The sequence below is a fragment of the Siniperca chuatsi genome, linkage group LG17 (assembly GCF_020085105.1).
Source record: "Siniperca chuatsi isolate FFG_IHB_CAS linkage group LG17, ASM2008510v1, whole genome shotgun sequence".
Taxonomy (NCBI): Eukaryota; Metazoa; Chordata; class Actinopteri; order Centrarchiformes; family Sinipercidae; genus Siniperca; species Siniperca chuatsi.
In genome coordinates, this window is record NC_058058.1 from 14,914,617 (window position 1) to 14,939,039 (window position 24,423).

Consider the following 24,423-nt stretch of genomic DNA (forward strand, 5'->3'; position numbering starts at 1 on the left):
AGTGTTGACGCGTAAACCAGGAACTCTTAATGGAAGAAGTGGTATGTTGGCATTCCAGCGAAATTTGGATCAAAGTACAATAAAACTGTCAAGTCTGTCGTCCTTGCGTGTCCACATACAGCAACCAGGCATTTGGTAATGCAGAGACACCTCTACTAAGCGACATATTCTCTCGATAAACAAGAACAGTGTAAGTATATTCGTGAATGCAATGAATGAGGACTAGCTGTCTCCACTGGAATATTTTACGTTTTGTAGAATTGAATATTATCCATTTACTCAGAAGCTAACTTAATATGAGTAAGATTTTCTTCTCCATGTTCGGTACTGCAGAGAAAAACAAAGTGCAAATGCATGCATATAGTCTGTTAACAGTGCTGACAGATAGAAAGCTATACTTCTGAATTCCAGTTACCATAATGCCCTAAATCATCAAGATATGCTTCAAAATTTGCATGTAACCTATACTACAGTACAAATATTTTGTTCACCACATTAATATAGGTGAGGGTAGACTAAATATTAAAGTTGAATCAACACCTCTCTTTTTTTTTAACATTATAACCTTCATGAGGGTATGTTTTATTACAGGACTGATGTATCAGACTTTATTACTTATAATGAGGTGTACCTAACAAACTGGCAACTGTATTTTCACCCAGCATTACTCCATAGTCATGCTCTTGTTTTATCGGCATGCCTTCTGGATTTAAGTCGTAAGGAAACCGTATACAGCGTACTTTGTTTCTGTTCTTTCAGTGCAATCTGCTTGTGGGTGTTTTAGATACTCACAGTATTTCCTAGACTGAAACTTAGTGGTGTAACCATGTGCAAAGCAAATAAAAAAACTTATTTATGACTTGAAATTAACTTGTATTGCAAAGTGCACCTAGTTCCATCGTGGATGGAAGCTAGTCCTTATGATTATGGAAACAAATGTTACTAAAAGCCACCATTAAAAAATTACTTACTTGCTAGGCCAGTTTAGGTTGCCAGGAAATTAAGGTTATGATAAACACTGTTAATGACTAGAATATAATTTCAGCCTTGTCATCTATGCATATAAGGTGCAAAAATGAACAGGAAATTATTATTTTCTCAGCACCAACAATGCTCCTGTCACTATGTTTAGATATGTTTTCTAATAGTCAGCACACTACCTTTCTATGTTTTTATACCCCACTGTTGCAAATGCAAAATAGAGAAATTTATGTAGTGTAGAAATTTCGTGTAGAAATTTTAGAGTGGAATGACCACAGGTGATGACAGAGGCTTCAAATGTGTTGCTTTTGGCAATTTAGAATTTAATACTGTGATGCTGCTGCACAGTACAGAGCCAGCAAATTTGAGGGCCTACTGTGTCCAACTGTAAACATTACATTTGGACAATTTCCTCTCTTCCTTTTGTCCTCCTCTCACTTCCTTTAATTTGCTGACTCTGGTTTCCAAACGCTGGAGAACAATAGCTGTGCATACAGCCGCCTCCTTCCTTTGCTGGCACTAAACAGCGTTTGAATAATAGCTGAAAGCAGTGTTTTTAGTGTAAGGTAAAATTCAGGTCTCCCGAGGCGGCAATCTCCCATGAGAAGGTATCAGTCAGCACAGGCAGCCAGCCATGCTCCTTGAACATGCTAATTCAGTCTCTTTCCTCTATCCACGGCTGCATCTCTAGACTCTTCACCACTCCTGTTCTTCTAGGATGTGCATAGATACATTTTTCCTTTCGTATTCGCCTCTCTATTCTCCCCTGTGCACACCTGCTTACACATTTCTCTCCCTGTCATACTTAAACATGCTTTTTAAAAAATAATAATCAAATATCATTAGACTAGCAGGACACGATAGATATTGAGTATTATTTGTCAAAGCATATTGTGCATATCTTTCAAATTGTGCTCAAATCTTTCAAGGCAGAGAACAGGTCAGAGGGCAGTGTCCAAAATTAGCACCCACCACTCGCCAAATGCGAGTAAAAATCTGGTGAATAAAATAAATGAGGTAAGCCACCATTTGGCGGGTTGTTGAAATAGGCCCACTTCACTACAAACACTCATTACATTACATTACAGCACAAGTTGACTGACCACATTTTGTTTTGCATTGACTCTGCACACGGGTGGCGGCATGCAAAGTATGACTGTCAATAATTGTATCTCAATTTTTTGACTGACCCTAGCTGTCCACCGTCGCTAAGGTTACACTTACTTTATCTAGCTAGCTACCTGGCTCGATTACCAGTACCGCAGGAGAATTTCGCACTAACTGCAAAGAGAGTCTGCAAGTATGTGGCGGCACATTGCTGGAGTAGATTAACCTAAAAGGAAAAATGAAGAGCATGCGGAAGTATGGTTAAAAGAAAATTTACCGAGAAGTGGCGCTTCACAGATAAGGAGCTAAGGAGAGATGGGCTTTTATATTTTGGCCGGTAAAATTTTTTCACTTTAACAGCCATTGGCAGATAGACCAAAAAGTAAATTTTGGACCCTGTCAGAGGGACGTCAGTATCATCAGAAAGCACAGGCCTGCCCCTTGACTCATACTTGCTTTTTCAACTATTTTAAACAAAAGGCTACAATATTGATTGATGCAGTGTGTTGTGAGGGAGCCTCTCTGGAATTTAGAGCAGAGTGTTCACTGAGAAACAAGTATGTTGGATGGACGCAAGAAACACACACAGACACTGAGTTTTAGCACTTTGGCATAGTTATTTCTGGTAACTGTACATCTATGCATGCTCATGCTTTGACATAAATGCACAGCCCCATACACTGGCATTTATTCTGTTACACAAGCACAGTCACACACTTGCATACTTACATGAAAAATAAATAAAGAAATTATGTGGAGCCTAAGGATACTACTTGTATTATTCGTAGCTCTTTGTCTACATCTTCCCTGTGAGCTGTCAGGGTAATCAAAGAGAGCCCATGGTGTGAAGGGAAATGGTGTTAGACTAAATTAAATGGATAGGAAGCGCACATACTGTGAACATAACACACATGGAAGGTGGTGAGAATTAATTGAATTATGTCTAGCAGATGTATATGAAAGATAAACCATCTGACTGATCAAAACTGGCTCCTTCTTACAGTGGTTATTTCAGGGTACAGTAACAGGAATGGAGCTACAGTATATCCGTATTTGATTAAACTAAACGATCAGGTGTAACATTGAGACTCAGCGTGAAATTTTCTCACTCAGAAGGTGGTTTTTCTTCTCATTTCTTGTCAGGCTGAGGAAGGAGAATGGGGAAGAAGGATGCCAGTGCGACCAGATTACCAGTTGATCAGTACCGAAAACAGATCGGTGAGTCTTCATTCATCCTAGTGCTGGTTAATCAATTTGTTGATCAACAGTAGATTAGTCAACTGTAATTAAATCAGAATCAGAATCAGAATCAGAAATACTGTATTGATCCCCGAGGGGAAACTCTTTTGTTACAGCAGCTCATTATCACGTCAGTGCGCACAGGAATAGAAGTACTAAGCAAAAAATATAATACACTATAATACAGGTCAGAAAATAAATTAAGTACCAACTGGGTATAAGTATAAAATTAAAAAAAGTGTGAAGTATAAAGTGGGTTTACTGGTTGATAATAATACGGTATAAAGTAATAGTGCATGAACTGTCAAGTTAAGTTAATCAAGTAATGTAACCAAATCAATGTAACCAAATCAAGTAATGTATTTGGTTTTGTCAGTCGATTTGATATTTTGACATTGGTTAGAAACAGATCTAAAGAAATACTCTGATTGCTTTTCTTTGTTTCATAACATAAAATAAATTCTCTGGACATTTTCCATAAATATATCATTTTGTATACTAAATGATTGATAGTTTAATCAAAAAGATATTCAATATATTAACTGACAATTAAAACAATAAGTTCTGTAAATTAGTTCATGATGCTTTTTGACAGTTGAGATTGGTCTTTGACAAAAATCATAACTCAGTGCTTGATGTGGGCGATTTTACCACAACACAGTAATCAACTCAGTGTTCTCTCATTGAAACAAGCTAATGTCACACTCAATAAATCACACATCATACTGTGTTGCATTGAGCAGTTCTGTGGTAGTTTGACATATATCACAAACTGCCTAACAGCCCAACTATTTTGAAGACCTTTATTAATACTGGCTATGCAAAAATGAACATAATCTCTTTGCACAGTCCGGGAAACGAAAATAAATTCTAACCAGACTCACTGGATTAGAACCAGTGTACAAGCTGTGGAAGTTTAGAATTCCACTTAGAGACGAACAAGCAGCATCTAAGGTCACATTACTGACGGACAGTGAATAACACACTTAAAAAACTGCCCCTTTGATATCATGTCAGAAGCTGTTTTGTCAAACTTTAATACCACAATCCTGCGGTATTTTGTTTCCCCATCTTTCCCCTTACATCACAAAGGACTAACTAAGGCAATATGGTCGGAATCAATCAAAAGTTTGATCCCCTTTAGCATGCCAGCTGTGGTGGCTTGAAGATCACAGCTCATATCATGTCTTTTTGTTTTTGTTTTCCTCTTGTGGAGCAAAACCAAAAGGTCGCCAATGGCAAAGCTGGATAATTGTGAGCAGCTATGACTGACGCAAACAAACAAGAGACACTCTGCAACAATGGCTGGCTGAGCACATTTCAGAATCATATCTTGTGGTCTGTCTTATCCAATTTGCCGTCTTATTTTAAAAATACTGGTGATTTCTTCGATTTGTTGTCCAAAGGGAACATTAATCGGGAGGATTCTGACACCCTACCAGCTACTTTAGATGTGTTATCCCTGTATACAAATACCCCTGAGAGGGGTTTAAAAGCCTTGAAGTTGTTTTCTTGACTAGAGAAGTGGGGAAAAAAAGATACCCATATTAATGAAGTAATTGTCTTCTTTCTATACCATTCTTGTGTTGCTTGCATAACTGTCATGGCTTTATTTAATTCTGTGACTGGTCAGTCACACTATATACAGCAGTGTCTTTCATGTAGTTCACAAATATGCATGTCAGAACATATATAATTGAAAACCTTCTTGCCATTAGAAGGAAAGAAGTGAAGTTCACCATAGCCGGGCATTTTCAAGAAGCCGTTCACAATGTTTCTAGTCTTTTATTGCTTTTGTTCAATTTCATCAATTTGCAAGGGGGTAATGTGGACAGACACCTACTACAGGTTGATTTTCTGTTTCAAAAACATCACACCCCTGTGGTCTTAATGAAAACATGTTACCTTCTTGTTTCCTTTAATTTATCAATTAAAATGTTCTGCACTAACCCACATCGCCCCTACTAAAGATTGTGTCAACTATACGGCATTGTTCTGGTCCCTTTCATCCCGGTGGATAATCGTTTGTTGGCCCCTTGTGATTCACATCCTCTGATTATTCCAGGTATTATATTTCCTGGTGTTATTTTTGTGTTAACAGGAGATAATCTCTTAACCAAAATGTTTTCTGTTAATGCTCATTTTTGTTTTGTTTTTTGTCACTTTCACAATGTAATTTTTGTAACAGATGACCTCTGTTTTGAGTTCTTTCCTTTTCATGTTAATTCTTTGACATGAAAAATGTCATTGTCATTCTAACCGCAATAGCAATATTTGTCTTTCTCAGGCATGAGATAGTCTGTTGAGAAATTTCTCTGCAGAACAGCTGAGCAGACGAAGTGGAGTCAAAGCCGTGTGTTCACGGTAAGTTGCTAACTAGTTTGTTAAATACATTGCTGGAAAGTTAATAAACAATGAACCGATCATTTTCCCTTTCAATATAACTCTTAATATAACCCTGTCCCTGACAACTGTCACGGCACTCATGCTTATCACAACAGTTTACTGTATTAGCGAGGTAGCTAGCCAGCTATAGTTTGTCAGTCAGTAGTAGAATTGGTTGATGTACATGTTAAATTATTTAACATGTTAAAGGATATTTAACTTGAAACCAATGAGCTGATATACACTTCAGCAGCAGTGATCCTTGAGATGCTTGGCTATAAGAGCAACCATGGGAGCCATGAGAAACAGTACCCACCATGGAGACGAAGGCTGGAGGCTAAAATCAAGGAGGCACGGAGAGAAGTGAGCCAACTGACAAAGGCCGAGAGAGGTGCAATGAACAAACAAGTACCTAAGAGGTACAACCAGATGCCCATACCTGAAGCACTCGAAACTGCTAAACAAAGGCTCCAAGCCTTGGCCAGCTGCCTAAAGAGGTACACGAGAGATAATGAAGCCAGAAGAATAAACTGGCTGTTCGCAACTCAACCTGCGAAAGTGTACAGGGGTAATAACACGGGCAGGGTAATAACAGCAGAGCAGACCCACCAAGGCTGGAAACTGAACAGTACTGGAAGAGTATATGGGAGAGGGAGGCATTACACAACAGCGATGCACAGTGGCTGGTGGCTCTGAGAGAGGACCACAGCAACCTCCCTGAGCAGACACTGAGGATGGTTACAAGTACCTTGGAATACCATAGGCAAATGGCAACCTCGAAGAGGTAACAAGGAAAACAGCAACTGCCAAATACCTCCAACGAGTAAGGCAAGTCCTAAGAAGTCAGCTCAATGGCAAGAACAAGTCCCAGGAAATAAACAGCTACGCCCTGCCAGTGATCAGATACCCTGCGGGAATAATAAGGTGGCCAAAGGAAGAGATACAGACCACAGACGTTAAGACACGAAAGCTCCTCACCATGCATGGAGGGTTCCATCCCAAATCCAGCACCCTGAGACTGTACGCTAGCCGTAAGGAAGGCGGCCGTGGACTAGTGAGTGTGAGAGCCACTATCCAGGATGAAACATCCAAGATCCACAAGTACATCAAAGAGAAGGCCCCAACAGAGGATGTGCTCAGTGAATGTTTCAGGCAATGGGGAACAGAAGAAGAGGTGCTGGAGGAGGAAGGACAAACCCCTAGATGGGATGTACCACCGGCACATAACTGAAGTGGCTGATATCAAGAAATCCTACCAATGGCTAGAGCGGGCCGGACTGAAGGACAGCACAGAGGCACTCATCATGGCTGCACAGGAGCAGGCCCTGAGCACCAGAGCAATAGAGGCCCAGAAATACCACACCATACAAGACCCAAGGTGTAGGCTGTGCAAAGAGGCCCCTGAGACAATCCAGCACATAACTGCAGGGTGTAAGATGCTGGCAGGGAAAGCATACATGAAGCGCCATAACCAAGTGGCTGGCATAGTGTACAGGAACATCTGCACGGAGTATGGACTGGAAATTCTGAGGTCAAAGTGGGAAACACCTCCAAAGGTGGTAGAGAATGACTGAGCCAAGATCCTGTGGGACTTCCAGATTCAGACTGACAGAATGGTAATGGCGAACCAACCAGACATCGTGGTGGTGGACAAACAGCAGAGGAAAGCCGTTGTGGTTGACATGGCAATACCAAGTGATGGCAACATCAGGAAAAAGGAACATGAGAAATTAGAGAAGTACCAAGGGCTCAGAGAAGAGCTGGAGAAGGCTTGGAAGGTGAAGGCAACAGTGGTGCCCGTGGTCATCGGAGCACTCGGGGCAGTGACCCCCAAACTGGAGGAGTGGCTACAGCAGATCCCTGGATGAACACCAGACATCTCAGTCCAGAAAAGTACAGTACTAGGAACAGCAAAGATACTGCGTTTGTCACTGTTGTCAATGTTTGTCACACTTAAATGTTTCAGATCATCAAACAAATTTAAATATTAGTCAAAGATAACACAAGTAAACACAAAATGCAGTTTTTAAATGTTATTATTAAGGGAAAACAAAATCCAAACCTACATGGCCTTGTGTGAAAAAGTAATTGCCCCACCTGTTAAAACATAAGTTAACTGTGGTTTATCACACCTGAGTTCAATTTCTCTAGCATGACAATTGTGTATGTTTCCAATAGAGCCCGACCAATATAGGATTTTTGAGACCAATACCAATTTCAGAGGGGAAACGTTCACCGATTACCGAGATAGCAGCCGATATATTGAATTTTTGAGCTGGAATGAAAAGAGTTATATTGAAAAGGAAAATGATTGGTTCATTGTTTAGTAGTTACAGTAGTTAGCAACTTACCGTGAACACACAGCTTTGACTCCACTTTTTGTCTGCTCAGCTGTGCTGCGCGGTGCTGAAAGTTTGTATTGTAGCCATAGCAGTAATGTGTCTGTTGAGAACATGGTGATTTATGTTGGTAGTTGTCATTTTTGCTGGTTTAGTTTTAGCCATTAGTGCAGTGGCTGTTACATTTCATGACACCAGCTGTATTTTACAGACATTTAGCGAGTTCTTGGGAACTGCTTCTGCTCTCTCATGTTACACTGCTTGCCACTGTAGTGACAGTGCACTGTGGTGGATAAACTTACTAGTGACACAAATATATTAACACAGGGCTTTCTTTCTGCTTAATATACTGAAAAGAAAACAGTTTTATATCGGAGAACAAATACGCTGATACCGATATATCTGCAATAGACAAATATTGGCCGATAATATTGGCTGGCCAATAAATTGGTCGGCTCTAATTTTCAAGAATAGGATTATTTAGCCCACAGGTAGCTCTTAACAGACTGCTGTTGTATAAAACCCGGCATGTTTGACAAATGACAGACATAACCTAACATAACCGGGGGGCGGGGGACGTCGGAGATGTCGGAGAGGAAAATTAAATCTTTAAAGATAGCATGGGGCAGGGTCTTTTGAGAGCTGGAACTGGCCACACATGGTAATTTGAAATCGTAATAGGGTGGCTTATTCATGGAACATCAGCAGTAGTCCAGGTTGTTGAGCTGTACCATCATCTCTGCTGGAGTGCTTTTGTCATGTCAGATGGCCATCAAGGGGTCACTGTTGACACTCTTTTTAAATACCATTATTAAGCCTGTTGTAATTGACTGTGCCAAGCTGCCCTCAGGAGATTTAAAGCTGTGGTGTTCTTACATGGAAGTGCAAGTGATCACTCTGTTCAAGTAATTATTGCTGCTGCCTGCTGAACAAAATAGGGAAAATTATCTACACAGATAAAGATACCCAACATTTCAAGTACAGAATGGCAAATTGGAAATGATTGGCTTTAGAAGGTCATTTCACAAAATTGTACTTCTTGCAATTAAATGCGAGAAATTAGGCGAAATATTTATATCACATCCGTAGTGAGGCTACAGTATATCATCAAGGTATAGTTTCCTCTTGTCATTATATTACAGACAATATTCATTACTTGTTTTGTATGCTTTTACTTTAAATCTTATGTGGTCTGCGAGATGTTGCCTCCCCCTCTCCTCGCCTCACATGATGCAATGGACAAGGCATAAATATCTCCCTTGTGTCTGGCAACAGCCCTCCAGTTCCACTACCATGCATCCTGGCAGATGCCAGTGATCCGCACCATGTGGTCACTGACTATTTGGCCGCCATGCCACACAGACACAGAAGCAAAGCAAAGTATGAGGAACTGTCAGACATGCTGTCAGTGTGTTGCCCGAACTGTCCCAGGGCTCTCAGAGAGTACTGGACAGTGGTCTGTCTGTCCAAATCACCCCATCACTCTGCATGTAGTGTGTATGCAGGACAGCTAATCACCACAGACACAAACAAACACAAATGGCAAATTCCTCAGGTATGTTTGTGTTTCTCTTGACACACTTGTGTGCTTGTTTGTTGTAATTTTGCCTTCATGACAATTGTGTACAGTAGCTTTTTAAACATTACAGTACTGGCAGGATTTTACATAAACCAACAAACACTGTTATTGCTAGCATCTGTAAATGTTATTACTGTAATTCAAACATATGCCACCTTACATGATTGATGGATTTTTTTTTAACTATCCCAGCCCGAAGTCACAGACCTACATCCAACAAAGAAGCACCAGTCTTGTTTGAAACATGGTACAATTTAAATAGAAATGAATTAATGGATAATTAGGCATTAGAGTTCATTACTAAATTGTTTGGTCCTGTAAAAACCTGTAAATATTTTTCAAGCCAGCATAAAGGGCTTGACATATGGAAGTCGTGGTTGCATGTGTTTCACTGATTTTCAATTAGGGATGAAATTTTTGGTGAAGAGTTTAAAATGAACTGCATGTGCTAGACCAACAGAGCTAGAGGTGCAGTATGTGGTATACTGGGTTGGTAATGCAACTTTGATGAGCAACTTATTTTTGCAGTAGCTGATTTTGGATGTGCAAAGTTAATTCACACATGGAAACATTAACAGAGATATAAAACAAGCAACTTGGGAAACAGTTAATGCCATAGTGGGTGTCTCAATAATGTAATTCTGGTGGATCAGCTCTTTATTTACTGGTAAAAGTAACACATTTTCAGTTTAAATGATGAAGCAGCAGTCTTTTACTACATGATGCATGACTGAAATTTAAATGTGGTAGACAGTGATATTAAGTTAGTATCATGAGGTTACTTGAAATTGTGCAAGACTTGACTTTTTACCACAAATAGATGCATTGCCTAGAGCAAGAATTATGACTAGGCATGAGGCAAGTGACGGTTCTACTATGACACTGTCAAAGATAGTTTCTTACCTGTCAAGCCCATCAGAATATTAACATTGCGTAAAGGAATACTCAAATCTCTGTATAGTATAACCCATTAATGCAGGGTTTTTCCTGGCACAAAATGGGGCAAAGGTGGTACAGAACCTCAACTGTGAACTAATGAACCTAGATACATTTAAAAGAATTTAGATAAATTTAAAATAATTTATCAATGGGCAAAATTTCACAAAAACAATTTTATATGGCTTATGTTGAAGAGAGTGATTTGAGGACTATATAGTAGATAATGATGAGGTACTAGAGTCTGTTCTCTAGTAACTCATCAACGATTAATTAATCAGGTTGTACTTCATTTTGTGTACCATATTGTAAATGTTATCATTTTAGTTTTGAACAATGATACAGTCTCAAATCATATGCCGATTCTTTTATTTTGAAAATTTGACTAAATATTTCCTGTTGGTGACACAGATTCACACAACTAAGACTCTAAAGAAGAATCAGATGGGTATGAAAACAATAAGTAATTTATAAGGGCAACTTTAGGGCAACCAAATCTTGACTCTGCCCTCCATCACATGTCGCTTCCGCCTGTACTGTATTTTGTAACTTACTGCTTCTTGTTAGTACTGTGAATTCTGCTTTTAAGCTAGTATATCATCCACACGTCTTTTCACTCTGCACCAGCAGTAGTATTCCACTGTTGGATTTACAGTTGGCAGGAATGGTTTTAATGCAACATCTTGACATAGGTTTTATCATTACTGATGTGGTCATGTTCTGGTAAAGATGGCATAGAATTTGAGCGTCCACATACAGTATATTTAAACAGGAGTATATACGGCACAGGAATAAACATGTTTTGTCCCCCCATTTTTCTTTTTTTCTACTGATGTTTCTTTTCATTCAGACAAACTGCACTACTCTTAGATGTCTACCCATCTTCTAACTTCACTTTAGTGGCCAATTTGTGTGACACACAAATCACATACCTTTCCCCCCTCCTTCCCTTGAGTGCTCAATCGCATGTGGCTAATTTTAGCTAATACCCCCTACCTGTCTCGTTATGCTAAGGAGAACAATAGCTCAAGATAAAAACTAATTTCTCCTCAGTCTTAATCAGACACCATTTACAGGTAAATGCAATGACAAACAAGCTTGGAAAAACCATGAAACACACATCTAAGGGAATGTACAGTGAGCAGTGAGTGGTGTGGGTGAGAGGGCCACTTTCACTTTTCTCTTGTCCTCTTGACATGAAATCAGTGATGACTTCAATGAAAGGCACACTCAGGGAAGCCTCTCAGCAGGCACTCTAGGCCGCCTTACAAGGGCTAATGTTCCTCTGAGACACGGCATTGTCGTTGCTGTACAGGAGGACAGTGATGCCTTTTCAGTGTGGCAGGTAGAAGCATGGAGGGATGGGAGGACGGCTTGTAGCCCAGTGCAGGTAGATAATTGGTGACAGAAAGTGTCTACAGTGCCGGCGCAGCAAGGGGAGCAGAAATGACATATAGGTGTGCTCATAAGCCCAGTGCAATATCATCAGGACTGTGTGTGTGTGTGTGTGTGTGTGTGTGTGTGTGTGTGTGTGTGCGTGTGTGTGTGTGTGTGCGTGCGCATGCTCCAGACCCACGCAAACAAACCACAGGAGAAAGGCAACATGAGGCTTTAAGAAGTGCACTGCTGTAATACAACAACATTACAATACCTTGTACAGCCTGATGTAATTCTCTGGCATGTTGCCTCCATATCAACTATTCATACTCCTACTTGGTGTAGTTATTCTGATTTTGCTCCAATTAAGTATTGATTCTTACCAGATGGTTATGGGTGTATTGGGTTGAGATGATTTTTTGCAGCATAAACGTAATTACTCCATGTAGATTAGGAACAAGTTTAGCACCACAAATGGAGTTAAAAAACAGCACAGGTATATGTTTAGGAAACCGTTTGTGGGAGATGTTGTAAATGATAAAAAAAAAAAATCTGCCTTTGAAATTTAAACCCCAGCTTGCTTAAGTTCTGATATTGCTCTGTCTTTGAGTATCCTTGGACACTTTGATTCAGAAAAAGTACATTGAGGACACAGATAGCCAGACAAAGTGAACTGGTATCAAAACAGAAAGTACAGCTTGTTCAGTTGTGGGCTTCAATGTTAAATCTAAGTGTACAACTTGACAGGTTGCAAAACAGAGATAATGGATTTCTCCAATTTTCCCCCAGGTAACCTGGTTTGCACATTCAGTCATCATTACTGTATGCGAGGATACCATTTCCCACATATCCTGGATATGAGAAAATGTTTATGTCAAGTAAATGTTTGTTGTTCATATTTAAAAGCATAATGGCCCAGTCACACAGGCATATAAAATGGTTGTATCAGTTCATTTCAATGGAATTTCTGCGACCAGGCCAACTCAGTTCAACTTTGGTTGAATTCATGAATTTGCACCATTGACCAATAGCCAGTTCACTGTCAGTTGGCAAGCTCGTCAGCTTGGAGAGCTATTTCCCCTTTCAGTAAGTCTTTATTGAATGACATTATTCGCATGTTTCCATCTGGCTAGTGTGTTACTGGTTACCTCGGCTGCTAGAGAAGTTTACCTAGCCCTGCTAGTAGTCTCTATGTCACCAAGCCTGTAGAACCACATATTCACAAACGGCGACGGATTAATTTCCCTGTGCCACTTTCTGGTGTGACCGGGCCATTTGCAGGAGTTGAATTATACTGTAGGATTTCAACAGGCTTTACACATTTCTGTTTATAGCTGCCATGTGAGGCCCGTTAAGCTTCAGCAATTCTCTGCATGTTACATGCAAAATAAGATAATTACCATATGAATATTTCTCTGTACATTTTTACACATTTCACATGTGGCTTTCTGTATTTCTTCCTTTTGATATGGGATTTATAGCATTTGATATAGCTTCCTCTAGTCTTACATTATCACAACCAGTCATTTGCAGTCTGAAAGTCCCTGCACAATTTCTGTGAATGGTGAGCAACCTGAGGTGCCCTCCAATCAAATTTCCTCCTCTCCACCTTCTGACAAGTGGAGGAGACATCCAGTGGCCCTTCTAATGAATTCCCACTAGCTCACTGTCTGCTCATGGCAACATGCTCCCCATTTCTATTAGCCCTCCACTGAGTCAGAGGGAGGTGGAGGAGGAGTCCGGGACCAGGGGGGACAGAGAAAGAGATAGGAAATGAGTGCAAGATCTCTGAAAAAGAGAAAGTGTGTGTGTGTAGTGAGACAGAGCAGCTGCTTAATGCCATTCTAATGGTCATCTCCTCTCTTCTCCGTGGCTGTCCCCAGAAGAGGAAACCTCTGCTTCCCAGGAGACATGATACTCAGTGGTATGCAGCTCTGTTTGTTTTCAGAATCACAACGCGTAAACACTTTCTTACCCCTCCTTTCTCACTAGTTCATTTTCACTCTTTTCTCTCCCACAACCTTTCCAGATTGATATGGATGCTTTCCTTGCTCTCCTTCCTCCTCCTCTTGTTCCCTTTGGATATAAATGAGGCTTAATTGGGTGGCAGTAAAAACTCAAAGCGGCCTCCGCATGTCACATCACCGACTGATAAAACCTGGACGCTGACCCGGGTGCTTGGTCTTTGTCTCACACACACACACACATGCACACACGCACACACACGCTCACACATGCACACACGCGCACACACACACAGACATATTCCTCTATTGTACCTATCTCCTTATGAGGACTGTCAATCAATTCCCCAGCCAATAACTTAAACTTTACCCATCTGAATTTGCCTAATTTCAACTCTTACCCTTTAACCTAATCCTAATTCTAAATTTAACCCTGAATTCAATTTCTGAAACAACATTGTGTATCTAAGATAAAAGTACTAGAACCCGCACACACACACACACACACTGTTCAGCAAGCTGTTGCATTTCCCCCCTATTGTTAGCAAAGTTCCTTTTTCCTGCAGTGTGTTGTTTCTAATTAGACCAAGATAGCTGGCTCTGCCTCATGTGAAGCACGCTCACTCATACTCACATAAACACACAGGCTTTGCCAGGAGGCCGGTTTGCCCACAAGACTCACCCTTGAGAGTTGAGCCCATGGGAAGTCAAGCAAACACAGGTGAACTGTGTGCAGCTCAGGCCAGAAAAAATTCTTCTTTATTTTGGATGCATGTGCAGATTGCGTCCTGTGGGTAAATATAATTGTGAAATTTCAATGCTACATTTAGCCTTTTTCCCCTCACTTGCCTCAGTTTTTTTTTTTTTTACCATTTGACATTATGTTTTAAAGTAGAGGTCACTAGTCCCATGAGTTGCGTTATTCTACTTGTTATTTGGTTGGTTATTTTGAGTAATTATGAGGCCACTGTTGTAGTTGGGCTTTGGAACTGCAGCAGAACTTACAGGAATAGTTCAACATTTTGGGAAAAACGCTTATTCACTTTCTTGCAGACTTAGATGAGGAGATCAATACCAATGTCATATCTGTTAAATATGAAGCTACAGCCAGGAGATGGTTAGCCTAGCTTAGCATAAAGACTGGAAACAGGGGGAAACAGCTAGCTTGGCTCTGTCTAAAGGTAAAAAATCTGCCTACTAGTATCAACAAAACTCACTAAAAAACACATTATATCTCGTTTGTTTAATTATTAGAAAAACTGTAAAAGCGACAAATTGTGGTTCCCTGGAGGGCTAGATGAGGGACTATTTCTTGGCTGGGTGCAGTAACTTCCAGGAGTCTTTGCTTGCCTGGCAACAATGAATGAAACCTGTTACTCAAAAATTTTCAGCCATTTGATTTGTGTGCCCCAACTGTTTTCTTTCTTTCAGGTAAGCAGGACTGCAAAAAGACAAAGTCGGTCTTAAAGGCCACACGGCTGAAAGCTGAAGCAAAGAAGACTTCCTCTGGATTCAGGGTGAGACTGGCCTAAACTTACTTTCTCTTTAGGACTACTGAAGTCTATATCTGCATGTCTTCCATTATTTCTGCTTGCTTTCTCTCTGCCAACCATCTTCTTTCCATTTGTCTGTCTGCTTGCCTATCCTTTGAAGATCCGTGCAAGTGTTGAAAACTATCGTTGGGAAAAGGAAGGAATGGGAGAGTCCTCCATAGAATTAAGTTTACAATACTCTATCATGTCTACAAAAAAGAGGAAGACATAACACAGCTTTTTAACACATAATGAATTCCTGGAAGGATTGAAATTCAAGGGTTTCCTTATTCTTTTAATGGTAAAGGAGTGATGGAAAGGAACAAGGAGAGACAGTGGGAGAGAGAGGTGGGAAATATAACAAGCAGAGAGGAAAAAGAAAAGGAATAAGAATGTGATAAGATAGATAGAGTTGGGTAATGTGAAAGTAAAGGGTGTTGCTAGAATAGAAAAGTGAGTCTCACTCCGTTGCTTTGTCACACTGCAGTGATTAGGAGCTGTTGTGCAGGCAAAGATGAATGACTCCATGTTTATCACTCTGGCAAATGTGGCACTGCTGTTTATGCTTTTCCTGAATCAGTTGGCTTACCAATAAACAGTTTTACTATTTCAAGGTTTCTCCATATAGAGTAAGCCCTTGCCAATGAAGTAGCTTGTGAATCTACCCTCATAGGTTTTTATATCCTCTTTGAAATTGCAGATACCATCACATGGAATCAGTGATTTTTATAGCTGTTCAAAATTAAAAATCTGTTGTAAGAAAACATAATTCAGACACATTCAATGTTTTCTTTTTTTGCATGTTTATTTTCCTTTTGTGGCGTTGAAAATTGGTTCTGTTTACATTACATCAAAAGCCAAAAGGCTTCACTTCCTCATTAAGCTTCAGTTGGCACGTAGTACACAGAGATGAACAAATCATAGTGAGGATTAAACACTGGGTGAAATGGTCAGGTTTTAAAATATGCATCTCTTAGACACGCAAGGCCTCATTAAGCACGTCTTTAATCCAATTAGATTAGTCCATATCTTGAAATATTGATATTGCTTATGAATAATTCAGGTTTTTCACACCCAAGACGAGGGGGATTTTCAGAGGTCGGATTAAAAATACCTCTGGGACGAGCATATTAAACTGACTTAGACCCTTTGGCCTTGAGTTTGATTGAAATTCAGCCCAGATGTAATGGATATTTGGTCACGCTTGCTTTCCCATCGAGTCCTTTTAGCGTTATATGAAGTTGTGATTTTTACACAGCTCTGTGATGACAGTAGAAAGCCCCCCGCTCTGTCTCTGAACCTTTGGTTGACAGAAATGATTTGGCTGCAGTTTTTGTCAGCATGTTGCTGTTTGCAAAGAGTATATCTTCTCTTTCTCCCTCTATTTCTCCTCCTCCTCTCCCTCTTTCACCATGTCCCTGGTTGAGATGCTGGTCTCAAATGCAGCTGGCATCTCAGAAGGGCCAGCAGACATGCGGGCACAGAGAATCTGGCAGCTGCCAGGGCAGGCTGTCTTAGGGCTGTCCTAGTAGCAGGGCAGTCTGGGTAAGTTGGCAGAGAAGAGGATGGAGAGACTCAGAAAAAGAAAGTGAGAGAGGGAGAACTTCTGTTCTCACAACATTGATCATCTGTCGGGCTGCAAAAAAACGTTGACCTCAGAAGTGGCGGAAACCAGCCACTTGTTGTATCTGTGCGTGTTGTTATACATACGTTGAGTCATGGTGTGTTTACAGAGGTAGCTTGTTGCTGCCTGAATGCAAGCGTGGACACATTTTACTGCCCAGCTCCTTCACACTCAGGATGGCAAGGGGTCACGATAGCAGAGATGAAGAAACTGGCAGGAAGTCGGCTGCAGTCCGTCCTCAGAGAAAAAGAAGAAGAAGGAGCACCTTCGAAGTAGCTCCAGCACACAAGCTTGCAGCACAGGAAACAAGCCTGCTGCCTTGTCTAATTGGCACACTAGCCTTCTGTTCAGTTCTGCACTGTTTTCCCTCGGTCTTATTTAGCCGTAGAGCCTAGAAAGTTGGGGAAAAAATGCTTGGAATTGGCAGAGGATGGAGGATACAGATAATGACTCTGGGTATCTTCCAGCTACCATTTGTGAATGTATGTTGTGTGTAAGTTGTAAGACTATATATATTTTTTTGTTGTTGCACAGAATTATAAATATTTTTTGTCTTTTTGTGATTCCACCCAATTTCATCAATTCAGTTTTACATGTAGCAATACATGTATGTCCATACAAATATATTTTGAGTCATATTTTGTCTTGAAGGAGCTATTCTGATGAACAGGCACAGTAATTACCATCAAGAGTCATTGCTAATAAATTCTTGAGCCTTCAGCCTCTCACTGAAGCAGACTGGATCTGTTATCTGTGCTGGCCATTAGGTTTATGAGGCTCATTCACACTTTAGATTTGGTTAGGAGCGTTGACAGCTAGCACATGGGACTTTGTAGGTTTTATGGCCTTTTGTGCTATTTAATTTAAGCTTTATGAAAAGACTCAATAAGTTGTGATAGTGGTGATAAGACTTTTTCTCTTCCTGGAGATGTTTTTTGTAATTGTCCCTAAAGCACGAGGAACGGGCAAGAGTTTTAGCTATGTAAAAGGCCTATTTGTTTCAGTTAAGATAATCAGCAGACAAAAAGTAGCTAAACATTAATGTTATTAACATTTTTTTTAGTCCTTTTATTGTAGGATTGTGATAGCAGCTTATGATTTGATTCAAAAGATTAGTGCTGAAATGATGAGTCAATTATTTGATTAGTCTAATGAAAGAAATTGATATCAAATAATCATTTTAAGTCATTTATCAAGCAAATATACCAAACATTTTCTGGTTCTATCTTCTCACATGTGAGGATTTTTTTATTTCTCTCTTTAGTCTTTCTTTTGACTATTGGCCGGACAATACAATTTTAACGTCTGACTCTGGGAAAATGGTGATAGGCATTTTCTTTTTACTATTTTCTGACATAGACATAAATATTTATCTAAAAAAAAATAGATTAATGAATTGATATTGAAAATAACCATTACTTGCAGCCCTAGAAGGATATTAAATGGATTAGTATAAAAAAAAGGATTTAAGATGTGTTTGCTGAATCCTGGACAAGAAGTATAATGATATCAAGGTGGAAAGTCACCCTTTACAGTCACCAAGCAATTATTAAAATCATCATCAACTTTTATTTAATCAGTCATGAAATATACCTACCTAATGGCTGGTTATTTGTTGCTGTGACTTGTTCAGAGGATACATGCTTACCATACACAGTTGTTTGTAGCTTGTGTCTATCTGCCACAAACACATTGAATTTCTCTTGTTTAGCACGTAGGCACATACAGACTGATGTACACATACACACACACATACACACACAAACAAACCCAGGAGGAGAATAAAAGGCGGACCAGATGAGGGGATGTCTGCTGAGCTGTGGCTTGTCGCCAGGGTGACAGGAACCCAGCTCCCAGCATGCCGAGTGTGCTGCAGCTGCTGCCGGCGCTGACAGAGCCACACGATGAAGATGATGATGTGCTTGGGCCCCATCCAGGGGTCTCCATCAGAATTTGGGCAGAGAGGCTGTGTGTTTGCATCTGAGTGTGTGTGTATGTGTGGGCGCACAATAAATGTGTTTGTGAGACAAGGCAAGAGTCAACACAGTGGGCCACTCTACTCGAAAACAATGATCTCAATCAAGTGCAGGTGCTTCCTACAACTCAAGTGTTTTCACCAAAACCCCTCCAGCTTGTTTTCATAGACATGTCACTGTAACCAGCTGTTCTCTTTCTCTCTGAAACCCGAAGCAAAGAAAAGGGGAAAAAAACCTGGATTGCAATTTCCTGGTTTCTTTTTGTTTCAGCGGCAATTCAACAAAGTGCTTACCTGCGTCAGAAACACAAAATTTTCTTTGCAATATTGTCGGCAGAATTACAAACACTTTGACATGTTTTTCAAAGCTGTGAGAGAACACAAGAAGAAGCAGAAAACAATCAAGCCTCCGTGATTTGATAACAGTTCTCTTTTCTCCGAGGCCTAGGCAAAATAGAAAAGTAAATCAAGCGGTGGGAGCCTGGCGGTTAATATATGAAACTAAAGTGCATGAAATTCAAAAGTTTTCCAATTAAGCAAGGACTTAAAGCTGTTTGGAGGCTGCCGGGATGTAGATAAATGTGGGCTGAGGCTAATGAAGACCAATGCCGCTGATGACTAGGCACTACAACATGTACACAGATAGCTGTGGATGCTGTGACGCCTTTTAATTGTCACCCCCCCATCCCACCCCCACCCCCTTCATCAGAGAGGAATTATTATTAGCCCCCCACCACCCCTCATTTGTGCCGAGCCTTATCTCTCACTTGTTTTTTCTCTCGTTCTCACTCTTGTTTTTCATTCTGTCTTTTCTGTCTGCAGTTTGGCCAGTGGGTTGAATTTGCAGCCCTCTCTGTGTGCGTGCTACGTATGGCAATTACTAAACTGATTCTGTTTTCTCAAATTGTCATTCATATTCTTTTTTTTTTTTTGCATCTGTCATGGTTTCTCTCTCTTTAGTCTTGTCTTGTTTGCTGCTTTCCTGTTTGTCGTTTTCCCTCACTGTAACCTTGTACCTCAGCATGTCACTCATGAATATACGGCATAAAGAGACATTGCAGACTAATTTAGTTTGTCATGGTTCAGGTAGTTTCCCCCCCAAGTGTGTTAAAAAATCCATATATATGAGAATACGATTATAGATATCTGCAAAACTTGGAATCACGTTATGAATAGTAGGATTACAATCATATCTTTTGAATTCACTTGTCACGTCACCTTTGTTGTTGTGGCCCAGTTTGCGTATAAAAACTAATTTCCATGCTCAAATCAAATATTTCTTTTTGAATAACCCCCAATCAGACTGTACTCCACACTCTTTTAAAGCTCTCCAAGCTCTCCAGTGTTGATTAGAAAGTTTGCTGCTAATGAGTTCTCTTGATAAAGAGTAACTGGCATTGTTCAATACTCTGAGTGGCCCTAATGAAACTCCAACTGATGAAGATTGTAATCGAGTGAGCGCCACATAATGAACGAGCGCTCCAAATTCCCATTTTCAAGTTGAATGCCACTCCTCCGGAAAGCCTCAATTTGTTTGACAATTAACCAATAGAAAATCAAAAAAATTATATAAAATAGGCCATTTTGTTGAAGAAACTTCTCAGTAAAAATGGCGGGAAACTGTGGAGACTGATTACAGATGGAATAGATTATAATACTGCGGTCACTCAGAGCTTGGTTTCTGAAATGTGATACTGTACACTTTGAAAGTTTTTTTTTTCTTGGATGTGGCTCCAGTTTTACTCCACAGTAGGTTTCTAATTTATCTCTTTGCATCAGAGAAAACCTGCAACAAATGAATGATTAATTCTTCAGAGGTATGTGATGTGTTGTCACACTTTTCTCAAACTAAGCTATACAAACCCCAAATAAATATACAATTTTTATTGTTTTTGGAAAAGTGCAGCTAAACGTAACATAGCCCTGGCACAGTGCACCCAACCCCGGGGTTAGGGGAGGTCCTGTAGTTTTCTAATGCACCATAACTTACGTCATGTTGTGTTTTTTCTTTGGCTTGATGTAAATCTATACAATATGACATTTATGCTATTATAAATTACATAATTTCACTGCAGTATATTTACTGTCAGTGACTCCTACTTTAATTTCATCAGGTAGCAATTTCCCACAGTGAATCTCTCAAAGCAGCTGAGAGTGTTTGTGTCATTAATGTGCAAATGGGTCCATCAGAGTTAGAACACCTACTGTGGGGATCTGGTTTACTTTTAAAGAGTCTGAAACCATTTCTACACAAATGCAGGTACATTTAAAAAAACACATCCATTTCTGTGTCTGTTTTGGCCTTCGATGAGCACTAAGCGTGTGTTTTCCAACGCTGTAAAAAAATGCGCTTCAGTGTGGATGGCATTAAAAACACCAGTCTTGGGTTGTTGTGTGGACAGGAAACTGCTGCACAAGTGACTGCACAAGTATAGAATATTAGGATTTGATTAAAGTAGGATTGACGGAAGTCTCAATGCAGCAATTCAAGAATTAAAATTACAGAATAGTTTTTCAGTTTTTGTAATCTAACCACTGAAACAGGAAGATAAGTCAGCCTGTATGGTGTGATCAGCTGTAATGAAACACAAAATAAGTGATTGCAGATAAATTTGAATGTCAAACATTGTTCCCTCCAAAGAACAAGCAGTGTCAAAAGGCTCAAATGGTTTTCAACATGTTACCGGCAATGCACCAATGTGTTTGTTTGCCAGCCGCTTCTGAAATAAAAGAAGAGGTCCTCTCTTTTAAGATTTAGACAGATTTCTGTTGTTTAGATTGTTCAATGTGTGGACATTGTAGAAATTGTTTAATACAGTATTTACCTGCAATAGTGTGGACCAGGCTTAATTTTATTTGAACAGTTTACATCTTTGTATTAAGACAGATTTTCACTTTAATGGCTGAAATGAAAGTGTGATGATTGACAGTCCTATAATTACTTTTGTCTTTAAAAGCACATTCAGTTTGAATATTTAATATTTACTTTGTACTTTTCAAAACAAGTTAACAAACAATATATTCTTACACACAAAGTCAGACTGATAAAAAAGTGTATTAGGAATGCAGCGAATTTAGATGAAAAGAAAGACAATAGGGATTTGGCAAATATAGACATAACAACACTAATACATAAGCACAATAATTACAGAACCATGCAAACACAAAGTAGAGCTGCACCTATGCGTAAAGACAGACAAGGGATCAGACAGTTATATAAATAGTTCTACAGAAGAACACAGTGTCTTAAAACTGCCTCTCTTTCCTTCTCAGGATGCATTCCTGGTCATCGCAGCAATCCTGTTCTTTGTCCTCTGTGTCTACGCCTTCTTCTACCTCAACCTGAGCACTGAGATTAACCTGGATGTGGATGTGGATTAATAAGAGGTGGCCAGAGTGCTGACAACTTTCTTGTCTTTCTGATGAGAGGGGGATGAAGAATGAACACATACAGTCAAATTACTGTCCTAATGGCCACAGTGGTGATTTAATGTCCTGTTTAATTTGGGATTGGTTGATGCAGTCTGTCAGCCTTTTTATACACCTTTGGTGACACAGTGACAATGAACTGCCTCTTCTGGAGAAATGACACAATGCATCAAATAACTTAAGTTTCAGGCCACTTTTGAAATTTGCATAGTTTTGTATCTAGACACTTAATTTCTTCTTTCCCTTTATTTTCTGCATGGGAACACGCAATGGAATTGTAATCATTATTATACTGACATTATTTATACTATGGTTCTACATCCATTAATGTTAGTTTCTTCTTTTTTTTCCTGAGCCTAGATCTGAGAGAGTAGCTTTGATTTTCCTTTCCCTCAGGTCAGTGACCTCTTGTATAACATTTTGTTGCAAAATCTACATTCAGCAAAGGAAATGAGCCTCTTTTTACACAAGTCTTCCAAACTACAGTCGAGAGCAAGCTCTGTTAATCATATTCTGCGGAGTCACGTCCCACTAATAGAAAAATGTAAATCTCCTGCTGAACCTCTCGTCACATGGAGACAAACACTTGCCTCAGATTCGAGTGCACAAACCGCTCCTCCCGGATATCTGGAGATCACAAAGTGTGAGATTAGAATCCACAAAGCCCTCGTTCTGATGGAACATGTGTGCAGAATACAGAACAACACGCTGTACCTGCCGCACATACATGCAGCACGGAGACAGACATCCACAGGATTAGCATTACAAATATGATCCTGTTCTTTCATTTGAATGGAAATTACAGAGATGAACGATGACTGAATAGAGGTGAGCCCATATGTTTCTCACAAGGAACACCTTGATAATTTTCCTTCTTGTCAGATGTATGTATTGTTGTCTGTCTCTATAGAACAGAATATGAAGGTTTGTCTAAGCCTCGTTATCCCACTGATCTCAGTTAACTCTTTGTGCACTAGTACTTGGTGCAAGGACTGACCTTCCATTAACCATTTCAGTCCACTTTTTGAGAGATTCTTTCTTTGTTAGCAAAGGAGTACAGTCAGGGGCTTTTTGTTTTTGTTTGTAATTGCACAATCTTTCATATTATCACTTTCTATTCCATGTTTTTCTCAGCCTAACTAGCAATAGCAATACTGTTGTCTAAAAGGCACTTGATGTATTGTTTTGGATGTGACTCTTTTATATTAGTACAATGCATAAAAGGCCAATACCAAATACACAAAAGGCCTTGTGACGTCCTAACATTCATTCATTCCTAACATGTTTTTTTTTTTTCTCCACTGGGTCGCTTGGTGTGTGTTGGCTGACATGATTCTCGAAATGTGAGACAGATTTTGAGGTTTTCTCCCATGACCTCCTGACCTCTAGTAAAAGACTACATGTCCAAGAAACCATTATGATAAACATGCACCCATACCCTCACCCAGTGGCTTTTATCTGACCCTGCTCCACCACTGTGAGTCACTCACATGGCTAACAATAGATAACCCGACCTAATAGACCTTCAAACATGACTCCTGTTATCTAAAAGGTCACCATTACCAACTACTGACATTAGCACAATGAAAAGGATCTGGCAGCACAACCTATTTATTTAGACCCTTGTTTGGTAAGATGAGATGCAAGATATTTTTCACAATAGAGTAATGGTTAGTGCTATTATTGAGTTTGTGTGGTATATAAACATTTTACGGTTTGCTTTGTCATTATTATTCGGTTACGGCATACTGCGTGATATATTATGAATTCTTTTTCTGTATTTCTTTTGTTAAATTGCTTAAATCAAACTATCTTCTTGTTGTAAGGATATATAAATAATGCATAATGTAAAAGAAAATTAAAGGACTTTTTCAGTTTTCAATAAATGTATTTGAATGAATGGTATTAGATTAGAACTGTATACCATGATATGCGTCACCTTCTGGCTACATGACA

The 24,423-nt window shown here is 39.7% G+C and overlaps 1 protein-coding gene across 1 annotated transcript; it reads left to right on the plus strand.

Moving 5' to 3' along the window:
• Positions 1–24,353, plus strand: triqk (triple QxxK/R motif containing). Its single transcript, XM_044172295.1, has 4 exons — positions 1–190; positions 3,232–3,306; positions 15,339–15,424; positions 22,312–24,353. Exons 2-4 carry the CDS (start codon positions 3,246–3,248, stop codon positions 22,417–22,419), a joined length of 255 nt encoding a protein of 84 aa, XP_044028230.1. The 5' UTR covers positions 1–190; positions 3,232–3,245; the 3' UTR covers positions 22,420–24,353.
• Positions 24,354–24,423: the final 70 nt, after the last annotated feature.